Source organism: Anas platyrhynchos, chromosome 6, assembly GCF_047663525.1.
Source record: "Anas platyrhynchos isolate ZD024472 breed Pekin duck chromosome 6, IASCAAS_PekinDuck_T2T, whole genome shotgun sequence".
Taxonomy (NCBI): domain Eukaryota; kingdom Metazoa; phylum Chordata; class Aves; order Anseriformes; family Anatidae; genus Anas; species Anas platyrhynchos.
In genome coordinates this window covers 13,038,887-13,055,234 of record NC_092592.1, presented here as the reverse complement: position 1 = coordinate 13,055,234, position 16,348 = coordinate 13,038,887, and the positions used below count along the sequence as shown (strand labels likewise).

Here is a 16,348-nt window from a genome sequence, read left to right as displayed (position 1 = left end):
TAGCAAGCTCTTTAGCTAACGAGCCTTCACAGTTGACCTCAATTAGCTTTGCTTGCTACCAGCTCAAAGCAGGTGCTCCATGCCAGCACTGAACTAGATGTAGCATAAAGGAAAGCAGATTGCTTTCTCGCCAACATTGTCAATGTTGTTTCTTATTGAACCTTACTTGCATTCTGCTTTCTTTCAGTAGGTTGTGTATCAGTGTTGTGGTGTAAGAGTTAGCCCGCCTAGTGTGTACTCGTTTCAGGGCTGTACCACAAGAAACTCTTGTCCTACCTGCAGACTGCAGAAAGGTGACTGGGGTGCTAGCTGCGCAGCAGGACACGAGAGAAATGCATATGTTGTTTTTTTTTTCCCTCCAGGCTGGTTTTTCTCTCTTCATTGGCATCAGAGGGATCTTCCCCTCCTGTGCTTCTTGGTTTCATTTAATAGGATTTGTACTCCTATGCGCTTAACAACAGAGGCTTGTTGACCACTTCTGGGGCTGCTGGTGGAGGAGGATTGCTTTTAAGTGTCTGGAACTTTGCCAGGTATCTCATATTTTTGCTAGAGACTTTGTCAGGAATTAAATGTGACCCAGGAGCTCTCTGCTCCTAGCTGAAATAGGAAAGCTGTGAATTGGAGCAGATGGCTTTCCTCCTTCAGCTGCACTGTGGATAACATAGGAATGAGCTTCTGCGTTAAAAGGTGCCACAACCCCAAGGTGAGGCTGACTATGAGGCAGCTTAGTTTGTTATCTGGTCTGCAGTCACCTCAGGTTTCTGGGAACTGCCTGCCTCAGGGCAGAGCTGTGTGTTTTTCTGCAGTAGCTTTGTTTCTAAGGCCACTAGAAGCTTTGGTTCGTAACCTGTTTGCATGCAGTGATGCTTAACTTGAGGTACCAAACATAACCGCAATGGCAGCAGCCGGGGGCTGGCTCTGGGGCTGAGCACTTGAAGTGAGCTCTGGGTGCAGCACTGCTATCAAGTGGGGAGAGAGCAGTGGCCATCTGGTAGCATCAGCTTCTGTTTGTATTTGTGGCTCTAAGCTCTCCAAAGCAAAACTGCATTGTAAGGAATCTCTTCATTGTGCTTTATCTACAGGACTTGCTGCATTCACAGTTTACTGGTGCCCACTCACTGTAAAGCTGCTGCTGCTTCAAGCTGTGACCAAAAGCGCACCTGAGTTCAGTAGGAGTAAAAGGAAGTAAAAGCAAGGTGCAAATGTAGGGTTCAGTTAGCAAGCCATAGTCCTCCCATGGAGAATTACAGAACTGTGGGCATCAGAAATCTCAGCTGTCCCAAAGGGCGCTGTTTTATCTGCTTGCTGTGCCAGTCACAGCATCAAGTTCTGCTGATAGAGTTCTGATAGATTTACAGCACCGTTCCGTGCGGTGGCAGCAAGTGAGGGAGTCTAAGGTAACAAGTGTAGGGAAAACTGGATGAATTTTGTAAAGCTGCTTTTGTGTAGCCTGAGGAATGGAGCAAGGCAAACCCCTCTTTCTCTATTCCCTTTCAGCAAGTGAGTTCTCTTACAGCTGGGGAGAAGTTGTTGAAAAATCATTAGGCATGGCCGAGCAAGCTCAACTTCCTCAGTGAAGCAGGACAGTTAGGAAATTGGTATGCTTTAAATGGGGCCTTGTGGACTGCGAGCAGTGGTGCTCATGCATGCCAGGCACCACAGTGATTCCAGAGGGTACTGGAGCCTGTTTCAGTGCTCTCGGTGTCGTTAACATTGGGCTTACATCCCCTCCAGGAGCCATGCGTAATGCCCCTCGAGCAGCCCTGGTGCTGGGATGCAGCAGGCTGGGACCAGGCTCTTGTCCCCCCCCCGGAGCTGCTGCTCCCTGCTTTTGCCAGTAGGCACTATGTGGTTGCAGAGCGGGTGGGTTATTTTGCACAGAAGCTAGTTCGAGTTTCCATTTGTTAGGGAAATGCAACGCTTAGGGAGGGAAAGAAACCTCCCCTCCTCCCTTATGGACCTGGAACAGCTGTGGAACTGGGTGTTGGAGCACCCCTCTTCCTCAGTAGGAGGCATCACTGATAATCTCAGCTCACTCAAAAAAAGCCTCTCCAAATACTTGTGAAGCCACAAATAGTGTTCTCTGCTCCTGCTACTTTGTCTTGTGTGAACTATTTATGCCTTGTCTCTGAAAGCTGTACATTCAGCCTTCATGCTGAGGAGTTCCACACGTAGCTGCTTCTAAGGCTAGCTCTAGTACATCTGGAAAAAAACGTGCGTGTATGTGCACACACCCACAAATGAAATTCAGGCTATCCTGTTTGGAAGGCTGCCAGGCCCAGCTGCGTGTTGTCTCACAAGAATGTTCTCTTCAGGGTACAGAGCAGCTTAAAGGAATAGAAAATCCTCAAAGGAGAAATAAAATATGTCAGTCTGATATTCAAATACAAGGACAGCATAAGAGCTAGAGAAGGACTAACTTTCAACTGGGCAGCCAGACAAGGTATATTTGCCAGCCACAGAAGAGGACTGGAACACATTAGAACAAAAAAAATCCATAAATCCTCCTTAAATACTCAGGGCAGTAAGACTCAAACGCACCATTCTGTCTAAATCTGTCTCTTGCAGCTCCTGAATAAAGGCCGGGTGCTGTAGCCCTACCAGCTGAGTGTCCAAGGCCTTCTGTCCCAGCACAGGCCAACAGGAGGCTGCCTGCCAGGAGTGCACCAGGGCTCCCTGGCTGGGAAAGCCGACTGCACGGCCACGCAGGCAGCGGCCACACAGAGAACTAAGCCGTGAGCCCTGCTCTGGGATGGGCGCGCTGCTGCGGCAGCCTCCAAGCATCCGTTAACCAGGCGAGTCTCCTCGGCGCTCTGTTGTTACCCACCTTACAAAGAAGCCATATCACACACCTTGGCTGCAATTATTTTTAATGGAAAAGACTAAATCGATGTTTTACATAAATATCAATTAGTGATAAGTCAGTTAATAAGTAAAGGAATACATACCCCAAGTCTGAAAGGCTTACAATGAAACTGACAAGGTAGCACACGATGAGGACTACAAGGAATGACAGGAGGTGGGCTGCACTTCAGTCACCTTCGGTAAGTTCAACTGCTAATCAAATATAGGCTATTATTGGAGTTAGTCACAGTGCGGTCTTCCTGTGCAGCAACAAGGACACGTTCAAAAGGGGAAAAGGAACTTCAAAACCATCTTTCTGCTTTCAGGAGCAAGCCCCAACTATTAACATACAAGCCTCTAGTGGTCCGCTGATGTTAAGCCCTTTTGGGGTCTACTTGCAGATGTGCAGTGTACCCGTCTCAGAACTCAAATACACAGGTTGTATCAGACAGGAATGTGGTCACGTGTTGGATCTTGCTAGTTTTTTTCCTACAGCATTGCAAAGAATTGAAATCACTTTTATTTTCAGGCAGGCTTCAGTGACGGGGAAGAGGGGGAGCTATTTTCTGTAGTCATTAAGAGTAAAGAGTGGAAGCTGTACCAGAAACTACAAAACTTCACAGTTTTTCATGCAAACTGACAGATGTGATCCACATTTCCATCTGACTTTTTTTTTTCCTATGGACTCAAAAGGTTAAATATAGTGTTCATATGTCCACAGCTATAAGGATCAGAATTATTGTAATCCCACTTTTATATGCACAACAATAGAATTCCACAGCTACAACATTACAGTGGAACAGACAGTGGGATCCACAGTTTGCTGAGTTAGTGCTTCCCAATTAAAACATCGATCTGATGAGAAAGCATCTGATTCCCCAAGTATTACCATTAAGCGCCACATGGCCAAGATGCCTGTTTTCCAGTGGTTTAGTCAACAGAAGTTCATTATGAATTATCTAAAACTAGCAGAAACATACACGTTTCGTTTTACAGCTGTTTCAGGGAAATTCAAATAGTTACTGAAGGCCGGGGACACAGTAGGTTCTGGATCTACTGATGCTTGAAAGTGAATACTCTAGAAAAGCCCATCAATCCAACTTTGCCCTATTTCTTTGACAAACCCATGTCTACCCTGTCCTCTGACTGGCTCAAAAAGTTGCAAGAAAGTTTTCTTTTAGAACTATGTTTCCAAGTCTCCTGTCTTGTGTCAGGTCCCACAGATTCATGTATTTTTCAAAATCTAGACTACACGTACTCAGCTGGGAGACAGCGATACACGATGCAAACAAAACCTTTATAGTAAACAACTGCTCAATAAAAAAAATTGCTTCCAAAGACAGCCTAAGCTACCTCACAACCCCAGTAAGCTGGAACCCAACCCACATCAAAGTTGTAGCAGCTGAAAGTAAATGCAACATTTCTGAAGTTGATGCCAAAGGTGGACATTTGACAGCACCAGAGAGATTCTGCTTTATACTTGCATTGGCTTCAGTATACTTCAATTGATGATCCATTACAAGAAGATTCATGTAGTCCCAGAACAGATACCAATTTACTAATACCTCTATAGCGTCAGATTGCTTATGCTCAGTGGGTGTACATTTCAGAATTAATCATAACAAAGAGGCATCTTCTGCACCATAACTCCTATATTTTTTGCTATTATTTTAGAAGAAAAAGCAGATGGCCAAACACAAACACAAGAAATCAGCTGGCTGCAGTCACTCAGCGTGATGTGCGATTGATCAGCAGGAAGGGGACAGTTTCAATGCTTCCAGTTCTTCACATCTAAACAAATTTAAAATAGGATTATTCTTTTCAATCTATGATACACAGAAAACAGTAGTTCTGGAAAAAGCACATATAAGACACTAGAAAAAAATCTAGAACAGTTTCTAGAACTCGGTATCTTGCCTTTTAGGGGTTGATAACACCTGCTTGCTAAGAAGAATGCCTTTTGTCATTTTTAAGAACAATGATTAAGAGTTAATCTTGGCAGAGAGGACAAACATGGTATCAGGTGCAAATACACTACCAAAATAAGAAAGAAGTCGCCTAGACATTTAGAGATGAATTACGTGTTTTAGTTACAACAGAAGTTACCAAGATTTCACCAAATATCAATGTTTAATCGTGATCTAGTCAACTTCCCTTCCTGGCTTGGAATCAAGAGAGGAGTAGTGAACAAAACAGAATGGCCCAAGCTGCTAAGAAGGTGCATGGGAAGGAAGTTTTACAGAACCACAGAGATCATTTAGGCTGGAAAAGACCTCTAAATCAGCAAGCCCAGTCTAACCAAGCACTGCCAAATCCACCATTAAACCATGTCACTAAGCTCTACATCTAGTCCTTTTTTGATCTTGATGCTGTTAAATACTACTTCTATAGATCTCTGAAGATGAAAGCTGCTGCCTCCTCTGTTCTGTACCAAATTTATGTTTAGGCTCAGGTACTCATTCTGTGTATCCTACCTGTAAAGGAGTGCGATACAGCCATTTTTCGTTATCTCCATTGAGCTTCATACAGGCAAAAAGGTCACAAACTGTAGGAAGGCCAAACTCCTGGAAAAGAAATCACTTTAATTACGGATAGCTAAACATAAAGACATGCTAGTGCCTCTTCAAATTCTGTCAGGCGTTCATAAAGAAGATAAAACTGAATCCTGAGCCTTTGAGATTAATACCTTCTTCATTTAAGACTCATTTCAGACTAACTTCATTTTAGTTAAGACTACTTACACTTCAGAATTAATTCTTTCCGTATGTTAAACACTGGCCTCATCTACTTAATTATTTAAGTAATAATTGCTGAAAACACTAAAAGAGCTTAAAACACAGCAGTAGCAAAAACTTAGGAGCATGCTCACTTGTGCTTTCTTGCGTAGGAGCCATTTATCTTCCACTGGAGGTGGGTTAGCATTTTCTAGGTTCTTGGAAGTCAACACCCAACTGTTTACGTTCAAGGGGAGGTGGAATGGAGCCAAGAGGTCTACAAAAGGACTCTTGAAACTATTTGCTTTTTCCCTGCTTGCCTTTTCTTCTGCACTTTCTGTTTTGTGCTCAGACTTGGCTAGCCAGCTTGTCAGAGGCCTTTCGAGCAGCACTTTCCATGGTTCTGCTATCTCTGCTGAATAATCCACTTTCTCTACGCTAACAGGCTCCCCTGCGAGCTGCTGTGAGGGGTTAAGCCAGGTGTTGGCAAGGGACTTTGTCTTCTCATGCTCAGGGTTTGGTACAGCTTTCTGGCTTACTGGAACTCCGTTTTTATCCTTCCCTTCCTTCTTCAGAAGCCATTTACATAGAGCCACTTTTCCACAGTTTTCATCACAGACGCATTCTGAAAAGCTGGTGCATAGCTCATTAGCTTTGCACACATCTTCCACTTTGAAAGGGGCCTGGGGATGCTGAAGAAGCCAAACATTTACGGCAGATGTAGTGGGTGATTTCTTTCCGTCAAGATGCTCATTCAGGCACTTCAGGTTTCCCAGGTTCTCAATTTCCACACTTTTGACCTGGCTGCCACAACAACTGGTGCACGTTTCAGCTTTGAGGAGCCAATCATTCATATTAAATTCTTCCCTAAAAGGTTTGAACTCATACTTCCATTTCTCATCTGAAGCACTACTTCCATTTTCCACCTCAGGCGTAAGCAGCCAGTCAGACAGGTCCACCTCTTCTTGTTCCAGGCATTCCAACTCCTCCACCTTTTCCATGGAAAAGGATGAGTTGAAAGTAGAGGTGGCGTCCTTGCAAGCAGGGGAATCTGCCTTCCCAGCAACATCGTGCTGTTGATTCTGCAGGAGCCAGTTTTCCAAATCTTTCAGATTTCCCCAGGCTTGCTCAAAATAACAGACTTTGGGAGAACTTAAATCCTAGTAAAAACACATAAAAATGCATTTATTAGCACTAAAAGACAACGTTCAGTACGTGTTACCACAATTTTATCATAGAATATTCTGGTACGTGCAGAAGTATTACTGGAGCATAAGGCAGAGTAAAGAGAAGTAATGAAGATTTAATTCCCACCGTGCTGCATCTCTAACCACTGTCCCCTTTGTTAAACTAGATTAGTGCATGAAAGGCGTACCTGGCTGGGTTCCGACACGCATTTCTGGGTAACCCATTCTTCAAGATTGGTGCTGGGAACATATGGAGCCTGGCAAACACCCACAGGTCTGCTTCCAAGTAACCAGTCAGCAAGCGAGGCACCCACTGTCCCACACAATGTTTTCTGCTGGTAAAAAGCATTCTTGGTTATGGAAGTGTGTAATTGCTGAGGCAACTGATGGTGAACATCAAAACGAGCAATACCGCACATCAGTATTTCTGAACCAAAAGAAAAACCCAAAGTTCCTTCTAGTTAAAACAACAACAACAAAAAAAAGATCTTCGATCACCTGTATGACTACAAGCTATCACACCAATGGATTGTTTTGTGATCCTAGATTATTCAGAGAGGGAATGATAAGAAAGGAAAAGACAACTTCTACAAAGCACAGTTCTGATGCATAATCCAGCCATAACACTTCTTTTGACCTCAATTCCTGTTACTAATTTGCTACCCTCTGAATCTTCACTGACACTGTTTCTGAGCAGAGCCCAACATCCTGTTTCCTGTGAACTCCTGGATTAAACCTCATTGGATAGTTCCAAGTCCTGATGTGACAACATTCAGTTAAAATACTTGGACTGACAATCAAACTCCAAATTCACATTCATGTACCTCCTTGCGTGTCTGCTCCTGGAGCAGCTAGAACATCAGATCACTAATGATTACCACAGCAACTGCTCCTGGCTGCTCAAACGTCTGAACAAACAAAAGTCATTTCTCAAGCCAGCTAACATACTATGCGTGAGTTCTCCTTTTACCATTGCTTACAGTGAAACGTTCACAGATACAAGTTCTAATCTTACCTGCTCACAGTTCACTAGGGGAAAATTCTGCCCTGGGAACCAGGGAGAAGCATTCTCTCTCTCTGAGGTTTGCTATAAGGAAAGAAGAGTGAAATTCAATTTAAATCTCAATTTTGTCCAGTTTCAAGGATGATTTCTACAATGAAGCAGAAGTAAAGCGCAGTTGCAGCTGGTCAGCTCTTTGTAGCTAATCGTTTTCTCAATATTTAAAAAAAAACACAAAGATTTGCTCTAAAAATACTGCTCCCATTCTACTGCCTTTTAAGAGAATTATCTCCAATAATACAGAAGATACACTGCTTACATAAGAATCCCAAAACATTTATAAATCACAGACAGCTTTCTGCAATGTAAGTATTAACATCTAAAGAAAATATTATCATTAATTTTTTCACTTGCTGGAACCATAATTCCCTCTGTCTCTGCCAAAATATTGAAGTAACATATACAAAACTAGATCTAAGCTCAGTGAAAATCACAATTAGGTGCATAATTAATAAACCACCGTGTATATATTACATAGCTAGAACTACATGACTTGTACACAAGATTTATTCAAGCTCTGACTGAAAGTGGAAATACTACTTGGGATATATTGCAATACTGCCTATATATACACATATCTGTGTGTGTATGAAGTATTGCAGTCCAGGAAAAGTCTTGATGCTTACCATTGTTTTAATTGAACCAAATGAGGTAATAGCCTGGCGAAGGTAGGATGTGTCAGCCTCAAAATTCAGGACAGAAGACTCCTCTGGTTTAAGAGTAAGACTCTCCAGTCTGAAAGAATAAGATGGTAGTTACAGAAATGTTAAAAAGAAAATTGCAACCTTCTACATGTCATCTGTCATGTTTTGGGAAATCAGTCATCTTTCATAAGAAGGTTTCCAAAGTGACTTGGCACTAATTAACTAAAAGATTTTTACTGTTTGCACAAAAATAGGGAGATGCCTGTTCACAAACCATGAAGTAAACAGCCAACAAAACACAAGTTTTTCCTTCATATTTCAACAGTTAATATTTGAAAAAGTCTGCACGTCCAAGCCCACTGCTTTTCATGGTTCTGTTTTGGGTTTTTCAATCTGATAAAGATGAGAGGAATCATACTTCAGACTGCTTTAAAGATCTTACTTCTAGGAACTAACTATTATGAATTAGATCTATTATTAGTTCTCCTAGAATCACAAACTGGATTAAATTCATAAGTCAAAATAAATACCAATTGTGTTAGCTTGCAGAGACAATATTTACCTCTCCAGACAAACTGAAATCTGGTTTGCTAGTTCGTTACTGTAGGAGCGCTCCAGCTGATGAATAAGGCAATTGAACTGTCCCAAATACTGCACAAAGACAAAACACACATTACTGCTTTCGCTTCTCAAGTTACAACGGAGAAAATACTTGCAGAGACAATTTGTTTAAAAATCCCAGTGCAACAAAATCAATTTGCAGCCAGATCTTACCCAATACAGCTGCTGAGCTTGCTGCTGCAACGCTTCCTCTTTCAGCTGCTGGATGAGGTCTACCTGCTCGAACAGCCAAACTTCACGACTGCGCAGGCATTCCAGGTGGCGACTTATGTGGCTGTGAATCTTAGCTTTTACCTGTAAGGCAACGGGCACCACTTCTGTAATATCTGTCACACAACAAGCATATACTGTGCTAATTACAAAACATTTGCCACAGAGAAGTGGTATTTCTGTACCAATTTATTTCTCAAACGCTAACCGCAGTTGCCCACAGCACATGACTCACAAGGCAGTGCAAGTTCCAAGGCTACCTCTGAAGGAGTATCAAATAACAGGGCTGTTTGCAATCTCTCTCTTTTCTGATGTTTCAGCCAACAGCTACAGAAAATTCTGCGTGCCTAAGCTGGTAGCACAGGAGTAACTTTATCAAAAACACACCCAAGTTACACACCATGATACTTGCCTGTCTCTAGGGAGATTTCATATCATCATCATATGATAAAGTACTCTAGAGCAATTAAAACTGTCATCAAAGTCATATTAGTTATTAATGCATTCTAATGAATTAAAAATTACCTCCCGCCAGTTCTCTTTAATCTGTTGCTCAGCCTTGACAATTCCAGATATAGCTGCTTCCAAGTCCTTCTTTGCTTGAAGGCACTTCGCCAGTGGCTCGCTGCTGCAGGAATTTCTACTTCTATCTTGTGGTGGACTCATTCTTAAAGTATTCCTAAAATAGGACCAAAAAAAAAATCTTAATAGTTTCTATTCCTCTTTAAGGGAAGAAGAAGGGCATCACATGAAGAACCATCTGCACTGCTTCGCTATTAAGGTGAACAAAACAGCCTAAGACCCTACACCAACTGAAGCTTTCTGTGCAACTGACACCAGTCTCTTGAAACGCCTTGACCCAGGGAATTTACGCAACCACAGGAAAACCAACAGATTCTTGACAACAGGTCCAACCACAGGAGCTTAGGCAATCCTCCCAGCTTCTCACATTCCTCTGGCATTTGTGCCTAGCCAGCAGACTCCAGCACTCGGGAGCTGATCCGAGCAGGGCTCAGCAGAGCTGCAGGAGCTGGGAAGAATGGCCTGGCAAGGGGCAGCCACTATTTGAGTCATCCTTTTTTCACCTGCAGGCAATTTAACCAGCTCCCTTAAATTCCCTCATAAATAAGAAAATTCTTACAGTCTGATCAGCTCAAAAACCAAGCACTGACACACAGACCACTCTTTTTACTAAGCTGCAAAGGCCAAAAGTTACTGTGGCTGCCCATTATTTTTGTTATGGTCACAGCCTTAGTAACTTTCTTAGCTTCAGCATATCCTCAACAGGGCTCAGATACAAAATTTCTAAGAAGTTATGCTAGTAAGGATTTTGGAAATAAGGGAAAAAACTAAATATAGATTTTAAGCGAAAAATGGGAAGAACCATTAAAAACGTGTTTTCTAAACAATGGGTATTTGTTACCCCAGAGTTTCAATTCTCCTCTTCAGTTTCACAGGATCTCTGAAGAATTTCACAGTATCTCTGAACTTAAGATTTATAGAAAACACCCCATGTAAAATGTTAAAACTCAGCAATAACAGCTATGGAAACCATCAGCAGAATTAAGAGGTTTACATCTATCAATCAAAGTACTTTACAGATTTCACCACCCCACTGGAGGTAACTCAAAGAGTATTTCCAATACAACAAGACCACACAGCTCGTGTTACTGAGCAGCTAGTTAGCCCGCAACTGCCAAACTCCACAACTGCACAAACTGCAATCCAAAAACTGCAGTTTACAACACGAATACAACAAGAAAATACAACGTGAACCAACACAGCTGCTTCTTGCCCCTCTTGTTTTGGATGGCTGTACCTGTATGATCCAAATACATATCCACTGTCTGACGTACATCCTGCAGGAAAACCTAAGTGGGAGCCCAGCTCTCAGAAGTAATCTAAAATTATTACCACAAAGGCAGGGAGATACCCAGCCAAGAAAAGAACGACACGAGATATATTCAAAGGTGTTGTATACTCAAAAAAATATATATATATATTTTATTATATTCTTGTGCAACAACCACAGTCAAAGTCTGAAAGGCTGAGAGCAATTGCCTTGTTTACTTACAGCATAAATAATGCACTTAAAGGGCTGTCGTGCAAATGACGTTAAGAGTGTATCTACAAATGCCAAGTCCGAGCAAAGTATACCGCACTGCTATGTAAGCATTTTCTGAATTTATGTCACTGGGGAATTCTGCAGGATGCCTGAAGACAAGCTGCTTCAGTTTTTACAGTGTAGATTAGCAACTTCATCCTGGCACAAACAAATTTAAGAAACTCCCACGCGGTCCCCATACGATCTCTGAAAATACTTTCTCTTTTACCTCTTTGTTGTGCACAAGCCTCTCTCTGGCACCACCGGAGCCTCGCTGCAGCCCCCCTAAAATGGCCGTTCTTTCACTGCGAGCAGGTCCCAGCCGAGGCCGACAGCCGGCTCTGGCTCCTCAGTTCGGTTCCCCCGTCCCCTGGGACGCGGTGAGGCCCCGCTGTGCCCCCAACACCAGCGGCGGCCCCAGAGGCACAGGGCGCAGCCGGCAGCCCCACCGGCTGATAAGGCAGCACGGCTCCCTGCACGTAATCGGGGGAGAAGTTGGGGCTGGAAAACAACAACACGCCTGAACAAGGCTTGAAGATAATGTAATTGCTGCTCATAAAACACTTGTCCTTACAGGGGAGGGGAGAAAAAATTGGCTGTTTCTCAGTACCCAAAAGCTTCAGCGGAGCACTGGTATTACAAAACCCCTTCGGCTAAACCTGGTGCTGACAGCTTCACCCCCCGTACTGCTCTGCATAATCTCAGCCTTGGGATCTTTTGATTTTCTTTGTAGCTCAAGCTCCTGGCCAGGAATTGTTTTCTAAGGCTGTAATTACGCCCAGTGCAGCTGGGAGCAGAGGACAACCTTTCTTCCCACACAGCCGGCAGAGAACTGCTTTCCCTGGTTTCTCCCTTCCAGCACAGCCACCCCAGCTGCTGCTGAGGAGATCCTTGTTCCCCACTGCCAATGCACGGCGCAAACCCTCAAAAGATGACCTTCCCGAGCCCTTACCGGGAGGCTGCCCCGAACAAAGCTCGCGTTTAAGAGACTATTTATACTACGGAATGATTTCTTTGCGCTGCCAGGGCCAGGCTGTTCCCGAGGGCTCACCGCCCGGCCTTCATGCGGTTTCCCTGTCTGACCCCAAGGCCCCCTCGCTCCCCCCCCGCCCCACCGAACCAGGAGCTCCCCGGCGGGACCGTGCCGGGGCAGGCGCGTGGGGGCTGCGGGCAGGGAGCGCAGCGCCGTAGGCGTAAGAGCCGAGTCTCGGAAATTCCCATCTCAATCCAAAAACAACAAGCGCCGTCCCGAGCACGGCGCCAACGCCACAGACGCCCACCTGTGCGGAGCCTCCGCCGGGGGTGCCGCGCTGCGGGGCTGGGAGCCGGGCCCTGTGCGGGGAGCGGCCCCCGCCCGGCCCCGGGGACAGCCGCCGGGCCGTGCCCGAGCCCCCCGGCCGCGCAGCGCCTCCCGGCTCAGCCCGCCCCTGAGCCCCGAGCCCGCCGGTACCCGCAGCCCCGCAGCCCCCCGGCCCCGCGCAGGGCTCCCCCCGTCCCGTCCCTCACCGTGCGGCCGCGGAGCGCTCCCTCGGGCTGGCGGCGGCGCGGATCAACGGCGACCCCGGGCCGCTCTCGCGAGAGCCCCGCCCCGGCCCGCCCCGCTCGGCCCCCTGGCGGCGCGGCGGAGCGGCTGCAGCGCCGGGCGGGGCGCGGGGCCGAGGGGACACAAAATGGCGGCGGCGCCGCTGAGGGGACGAAGGCGGAGCCCCACGGGGCGGCGGCACGGAGGGAGGGGCAGCTGGGCCCCCGGCAGCACGGGCAGGGGGGTTCAGCCCCGCTGCCCCCTCTGAAGAGGGAGCGGGGTCTCTGCACCCTGTGCCTCGGCACCAGCCCCACCACCGCACCTGAGGAACGCTCGCTACTACAACGATTTTGTTTGCAAATGGGACAGGGCTTATGCACAGCCTCCAAAAGAATGTTCCAGGCACCAGACGTCCTTCAATAATGACAATAATCTGAGGGAAGCAGCTGTGTTGATGCCTGCGTCCAGCACCCCATAACATAATTTACTTTTACTAAGCTGAGCTGGCACCAGGGCTGTCCGACAGCCGGGACAGGGCAGCCCCAGTGGACCCACAGCACAGCAGAAATGAGAGAAGAGGCATCATTGCAGGCAAACGGGAAAGCATCTGCCCCTGGGGCCTGCACCTCGTCCCCTTCTAGCAGCCCCACACACGTCCATCCCCAGCTGGCCCCCAAGGCTGGTCCTGGGCAGGCAGCAGCTGGCAGTCCCAAATGGTAGAGGGAAGTACGTGTGTACTTTATACACGTACTTCACTTATGTAATGAAAGTAAAAACCACTGATACAGTCATTTTAATCCTCACCCAACTTGATCTGCCTTTTTTTTTCCCCCTTTAATTTTTCTCTCCTGAAAGCCTCCAAAGCTTCAGCTGGTAGAAACATCTCTGTGACCACTCCATACACACATAAGCTTCTGCAGATACAGGAGATTCTTTGATGGCCAGAAATTACATCTTCCCAGTTACCAACTGGAAAGCACCCTCAGTTCAGATATGATGTATACAGAGTGCTACTCACCATGCTTTACAAATGAGAGGAATTCCTGTACGTGTTTTGTAGGACTAGAATAGGTTTGAGCACATCTCTAGTGTAAGCAGGCATGGTCCAAAACCAGACAAAACTTTGCTCACATGATCTATTATTTATCAGTAACTGCTTCAACAGCAGCCACTTCAAACACACGCTATTTGTGTCACTGAAAAATCGGCATAAAGGCAGTGCATATCTGTAGCTAGACTTCCAAGGCCAGGACTACTGCTTTGCTTCAGCGCCTGACAGAATTCTCCCTGTGGCATTTGGCTGAAAATACTCTCTGCCACAGTGTGCTGGCCAGTCTAGAATACAGAGAAATACATTCAATAAGCAAAGTCATACCCCAACAGTGGTTCACTGATCCCAGACTCAGTGGCTCCAACAACTTAAAATAGCAAGGAAGGAGTTGAGTAAACAAGTCCTTCGTAATGTCCTGTATATGCTACACAGTCATTTTTTAATAACTACACAGCACACATGGGATGTTAAAAAGGCTGGGAAGTCAAGAAGTCAGAACATCAATGGAGAAGCTTACCATGTGCGTGTAGAGCTCACTGCTCACATTTCAGGAACCTAGTTTCCTGAAGAGCTGCATTTTGGGTTGCAAGCCCCTGTGTTTTTCACCCTGCAGTTACCTGGTTTGGGGGACAGGGCAGGACAGCTGCTTTCCGTTTGGCTGCTTTGAGGATGGCTCAGAGGCAGGCTAAGGGTGAGCAATCAGTTTGGTGCCCAGTTATCGAACACAAAGTTTCCAGTGGCCTCAGGACATCATCTCTGAAACACTGTTCCCAGAGACTCACTTTGCATCTAGATTAGAAATATAAAAAGCATTAAAAAAAAAAAAAAAAAAAAAAGAAAGAAAAAAGTACTCCTGCACAGTGTATTTCTCCAATCATCCATTACCTCCTGCTTGTTACGGCAGGGTTGGGAGGGATGAACTTGACTAGGTTATTATTAATTGTCTTGGCAAAAGACATTTGGCTTCTGCAAAGCTAGAAAGCCAGGAAAATGATGTGGGGAAGAGCATCTGGTACTGGGTAGGAGTCTCCAATTTTCATGTCCCCACTTGAAAGAAATACGTTATGTCACACAGAGCCATAAAATACCCAGATAGTCCATGTTTCTGTGAGAGAAACAACAACAATCTTGAATGAGAACCTGAGGAGGAGAAGACACAAAGCACCCTCAACACTGCTGCCGTGGTGCCTGCAGCACAAAGGCTGGATCCAGCTCCTGGGTGTGTGGAAGGCGTGGAGCTGACCCAGGTGGGTTCCCCCACCACAGCAGCGCCTGTACTGGAAGGCAGGAGTGGGGCTGCCGGGGAGGTGATGGCAGCGGAGAGCCGGGGGCCTGCTTTCTGCAGCCCTGGGGGGCAGGGGCTCTGTCAGCACTCACGCACAGCGCCCACAGGCTCACAAAGGCAGGGAGGGAGGCATATGAACAGCGTGCAATGTCAAACAAATCTAACTCACCTAAAACTGGTTTTTACAAAGCTTCAGCCTACTTCAGATCTATCACAGATTCAGACTGTAATGACACAGCCGTGTGAGGTTTTCCTCATATGCATATATAAATACACACACACACATTTACACACACACTCCAGCCAGAACTGGAACAGGAAAGGCATCCCAACGTAGGCTTAAGGCACAAGGGCTGCTTTATCTGACAGCTTTGCTATGTTATGGTTCTAGGGTTTGCTGTTATTTGGCAGAAGTGGTTTGCTGAACAACAGACATTATGCAGTCAAAACAGGTCTCTTCTGCTTTTTCAGAAACACTTATCTTTTTCCAAGATCCTTTTAAAGAACACCACTACAGCAGCATGGCACTAAATTAACCCATAATTCTGTTAGAGTGAGGTTGATGCTGAAAAGTCATAACACTTAGCAAATACAGATCGCTGAAAACAAGGAAGAAATGAGCAACATAAACCATAACACCATAAATTCAAATTAATGTACAGGCTGCCCTGAAATTGGATTCTCAGAGGCAATAGCATTTGTAGGGTTTTCCAGACAACACGACCACAGGGCAGCATTAAGCTGATGAGCATGCAGGGATTTCAGCTCAGTCCCAATGTGGGGTGAAGAAACTTGCAGTACAGCCAGTGCTAGCAGCAGGGCAACTAAATTATCTGCAGCTATTGCAAAGAGAGAAAGGACTGACTTTTTGTGCATGTATCATTACTGATGGTGAAGTGTCTGTGAAGGACCCGAAATACCAGCTCCTGCTGTCAGGGCAGTATAGCGCAGGTCAGATCACACCACCCAAGCCCCGATGGTTCTGCCTGCTTAGCACGCAGCAGAGAGCTGCTCGTCAGCAGTTTTGCACTAGAAGGCACAAACAAAAGGGTGTTTCTGCAAGGTTCACTGCACAGGGAGCTGTGAACCCATCTCTGCTCTACAGT

The 16,348-nt window shown here is 45.7% G+C and overlaps 1 protein-coding gene across 3 annotated transcripts; it reads right to left on the bottom strand.

Moving 5' to 3' along the window:
• Window positions 1-2,853: 2,853 nt before the first annotated feature.
• Window positions 2,854-13,024, bottom strand: NCOA4 (nuclear receptor coactivator 4). Of its 3 annotated transcripts, none has more exons than XM_027460659.3 (10): window positions 12,891-13,024; window positions 9,806-9,959; window positions 9,224-9,364; window positions 9,012-9,100; window positions 8,432-8,540; window positions 7,761-7,832; window positions 6,934-7,080; window positions 5,714-6,718; window positions 5,319-5,408; window positions 2,854-4,635 (listed from the first exon to the last, which is right to left on the bottom strand). In XM_027460659.3, the coding sequence occupies exons 2-10, from the start codon at window positions 9,944-9,946 to the stop codon at window positions 4,630-4,632; spliced, it is 1,800 nt and encodes a 599-aa protein (XP_027316460.1). In that variant the 5' UTR covers window positions 9,947-9,959; window positions 12,891-13,024; the 3' UTR covers window positions 2,854-4,629. The 3 variants fall into 3 exon arrangements, with proteins under 3 accessions (XP_027316460.1, XP_027316461.1, XP_012961201.1); XM_027460660.3 differs by having other exon boundaries at window positions 6,934-7,077; XM_013105747.5 differs by lacking the exon at window positions 12,891-13,024 and adding an exon at window positions 11,614-11,830.
• Window positions 13,025-16,348: the final 3,324 nt, after the last annotated feature.

Coding starts and splice junctions, on each gene's coding strand:
- NCOA4 (XM_027460659.3), bottom strand. CDS start 9,946: ATGAGTCCACCACAAGATAGAAGTAGAAATTCCTGCAGCAGCGAGCCA. Junction 8,541..9,011: donor ATTTCAGTTTGTCTGGAGAG/GTAAATATTGTC, acceptor TTATTCTTTCAG/ACTGGAGAGTCTTACTCTTA. Junction 6,719..6,933: donor GCGTGTCGGAACCCAGCCAG/GTACGCCTTTCA, acceptor TGTTTTTACTAG/GATTTAAGTTCTCCCAAAGT.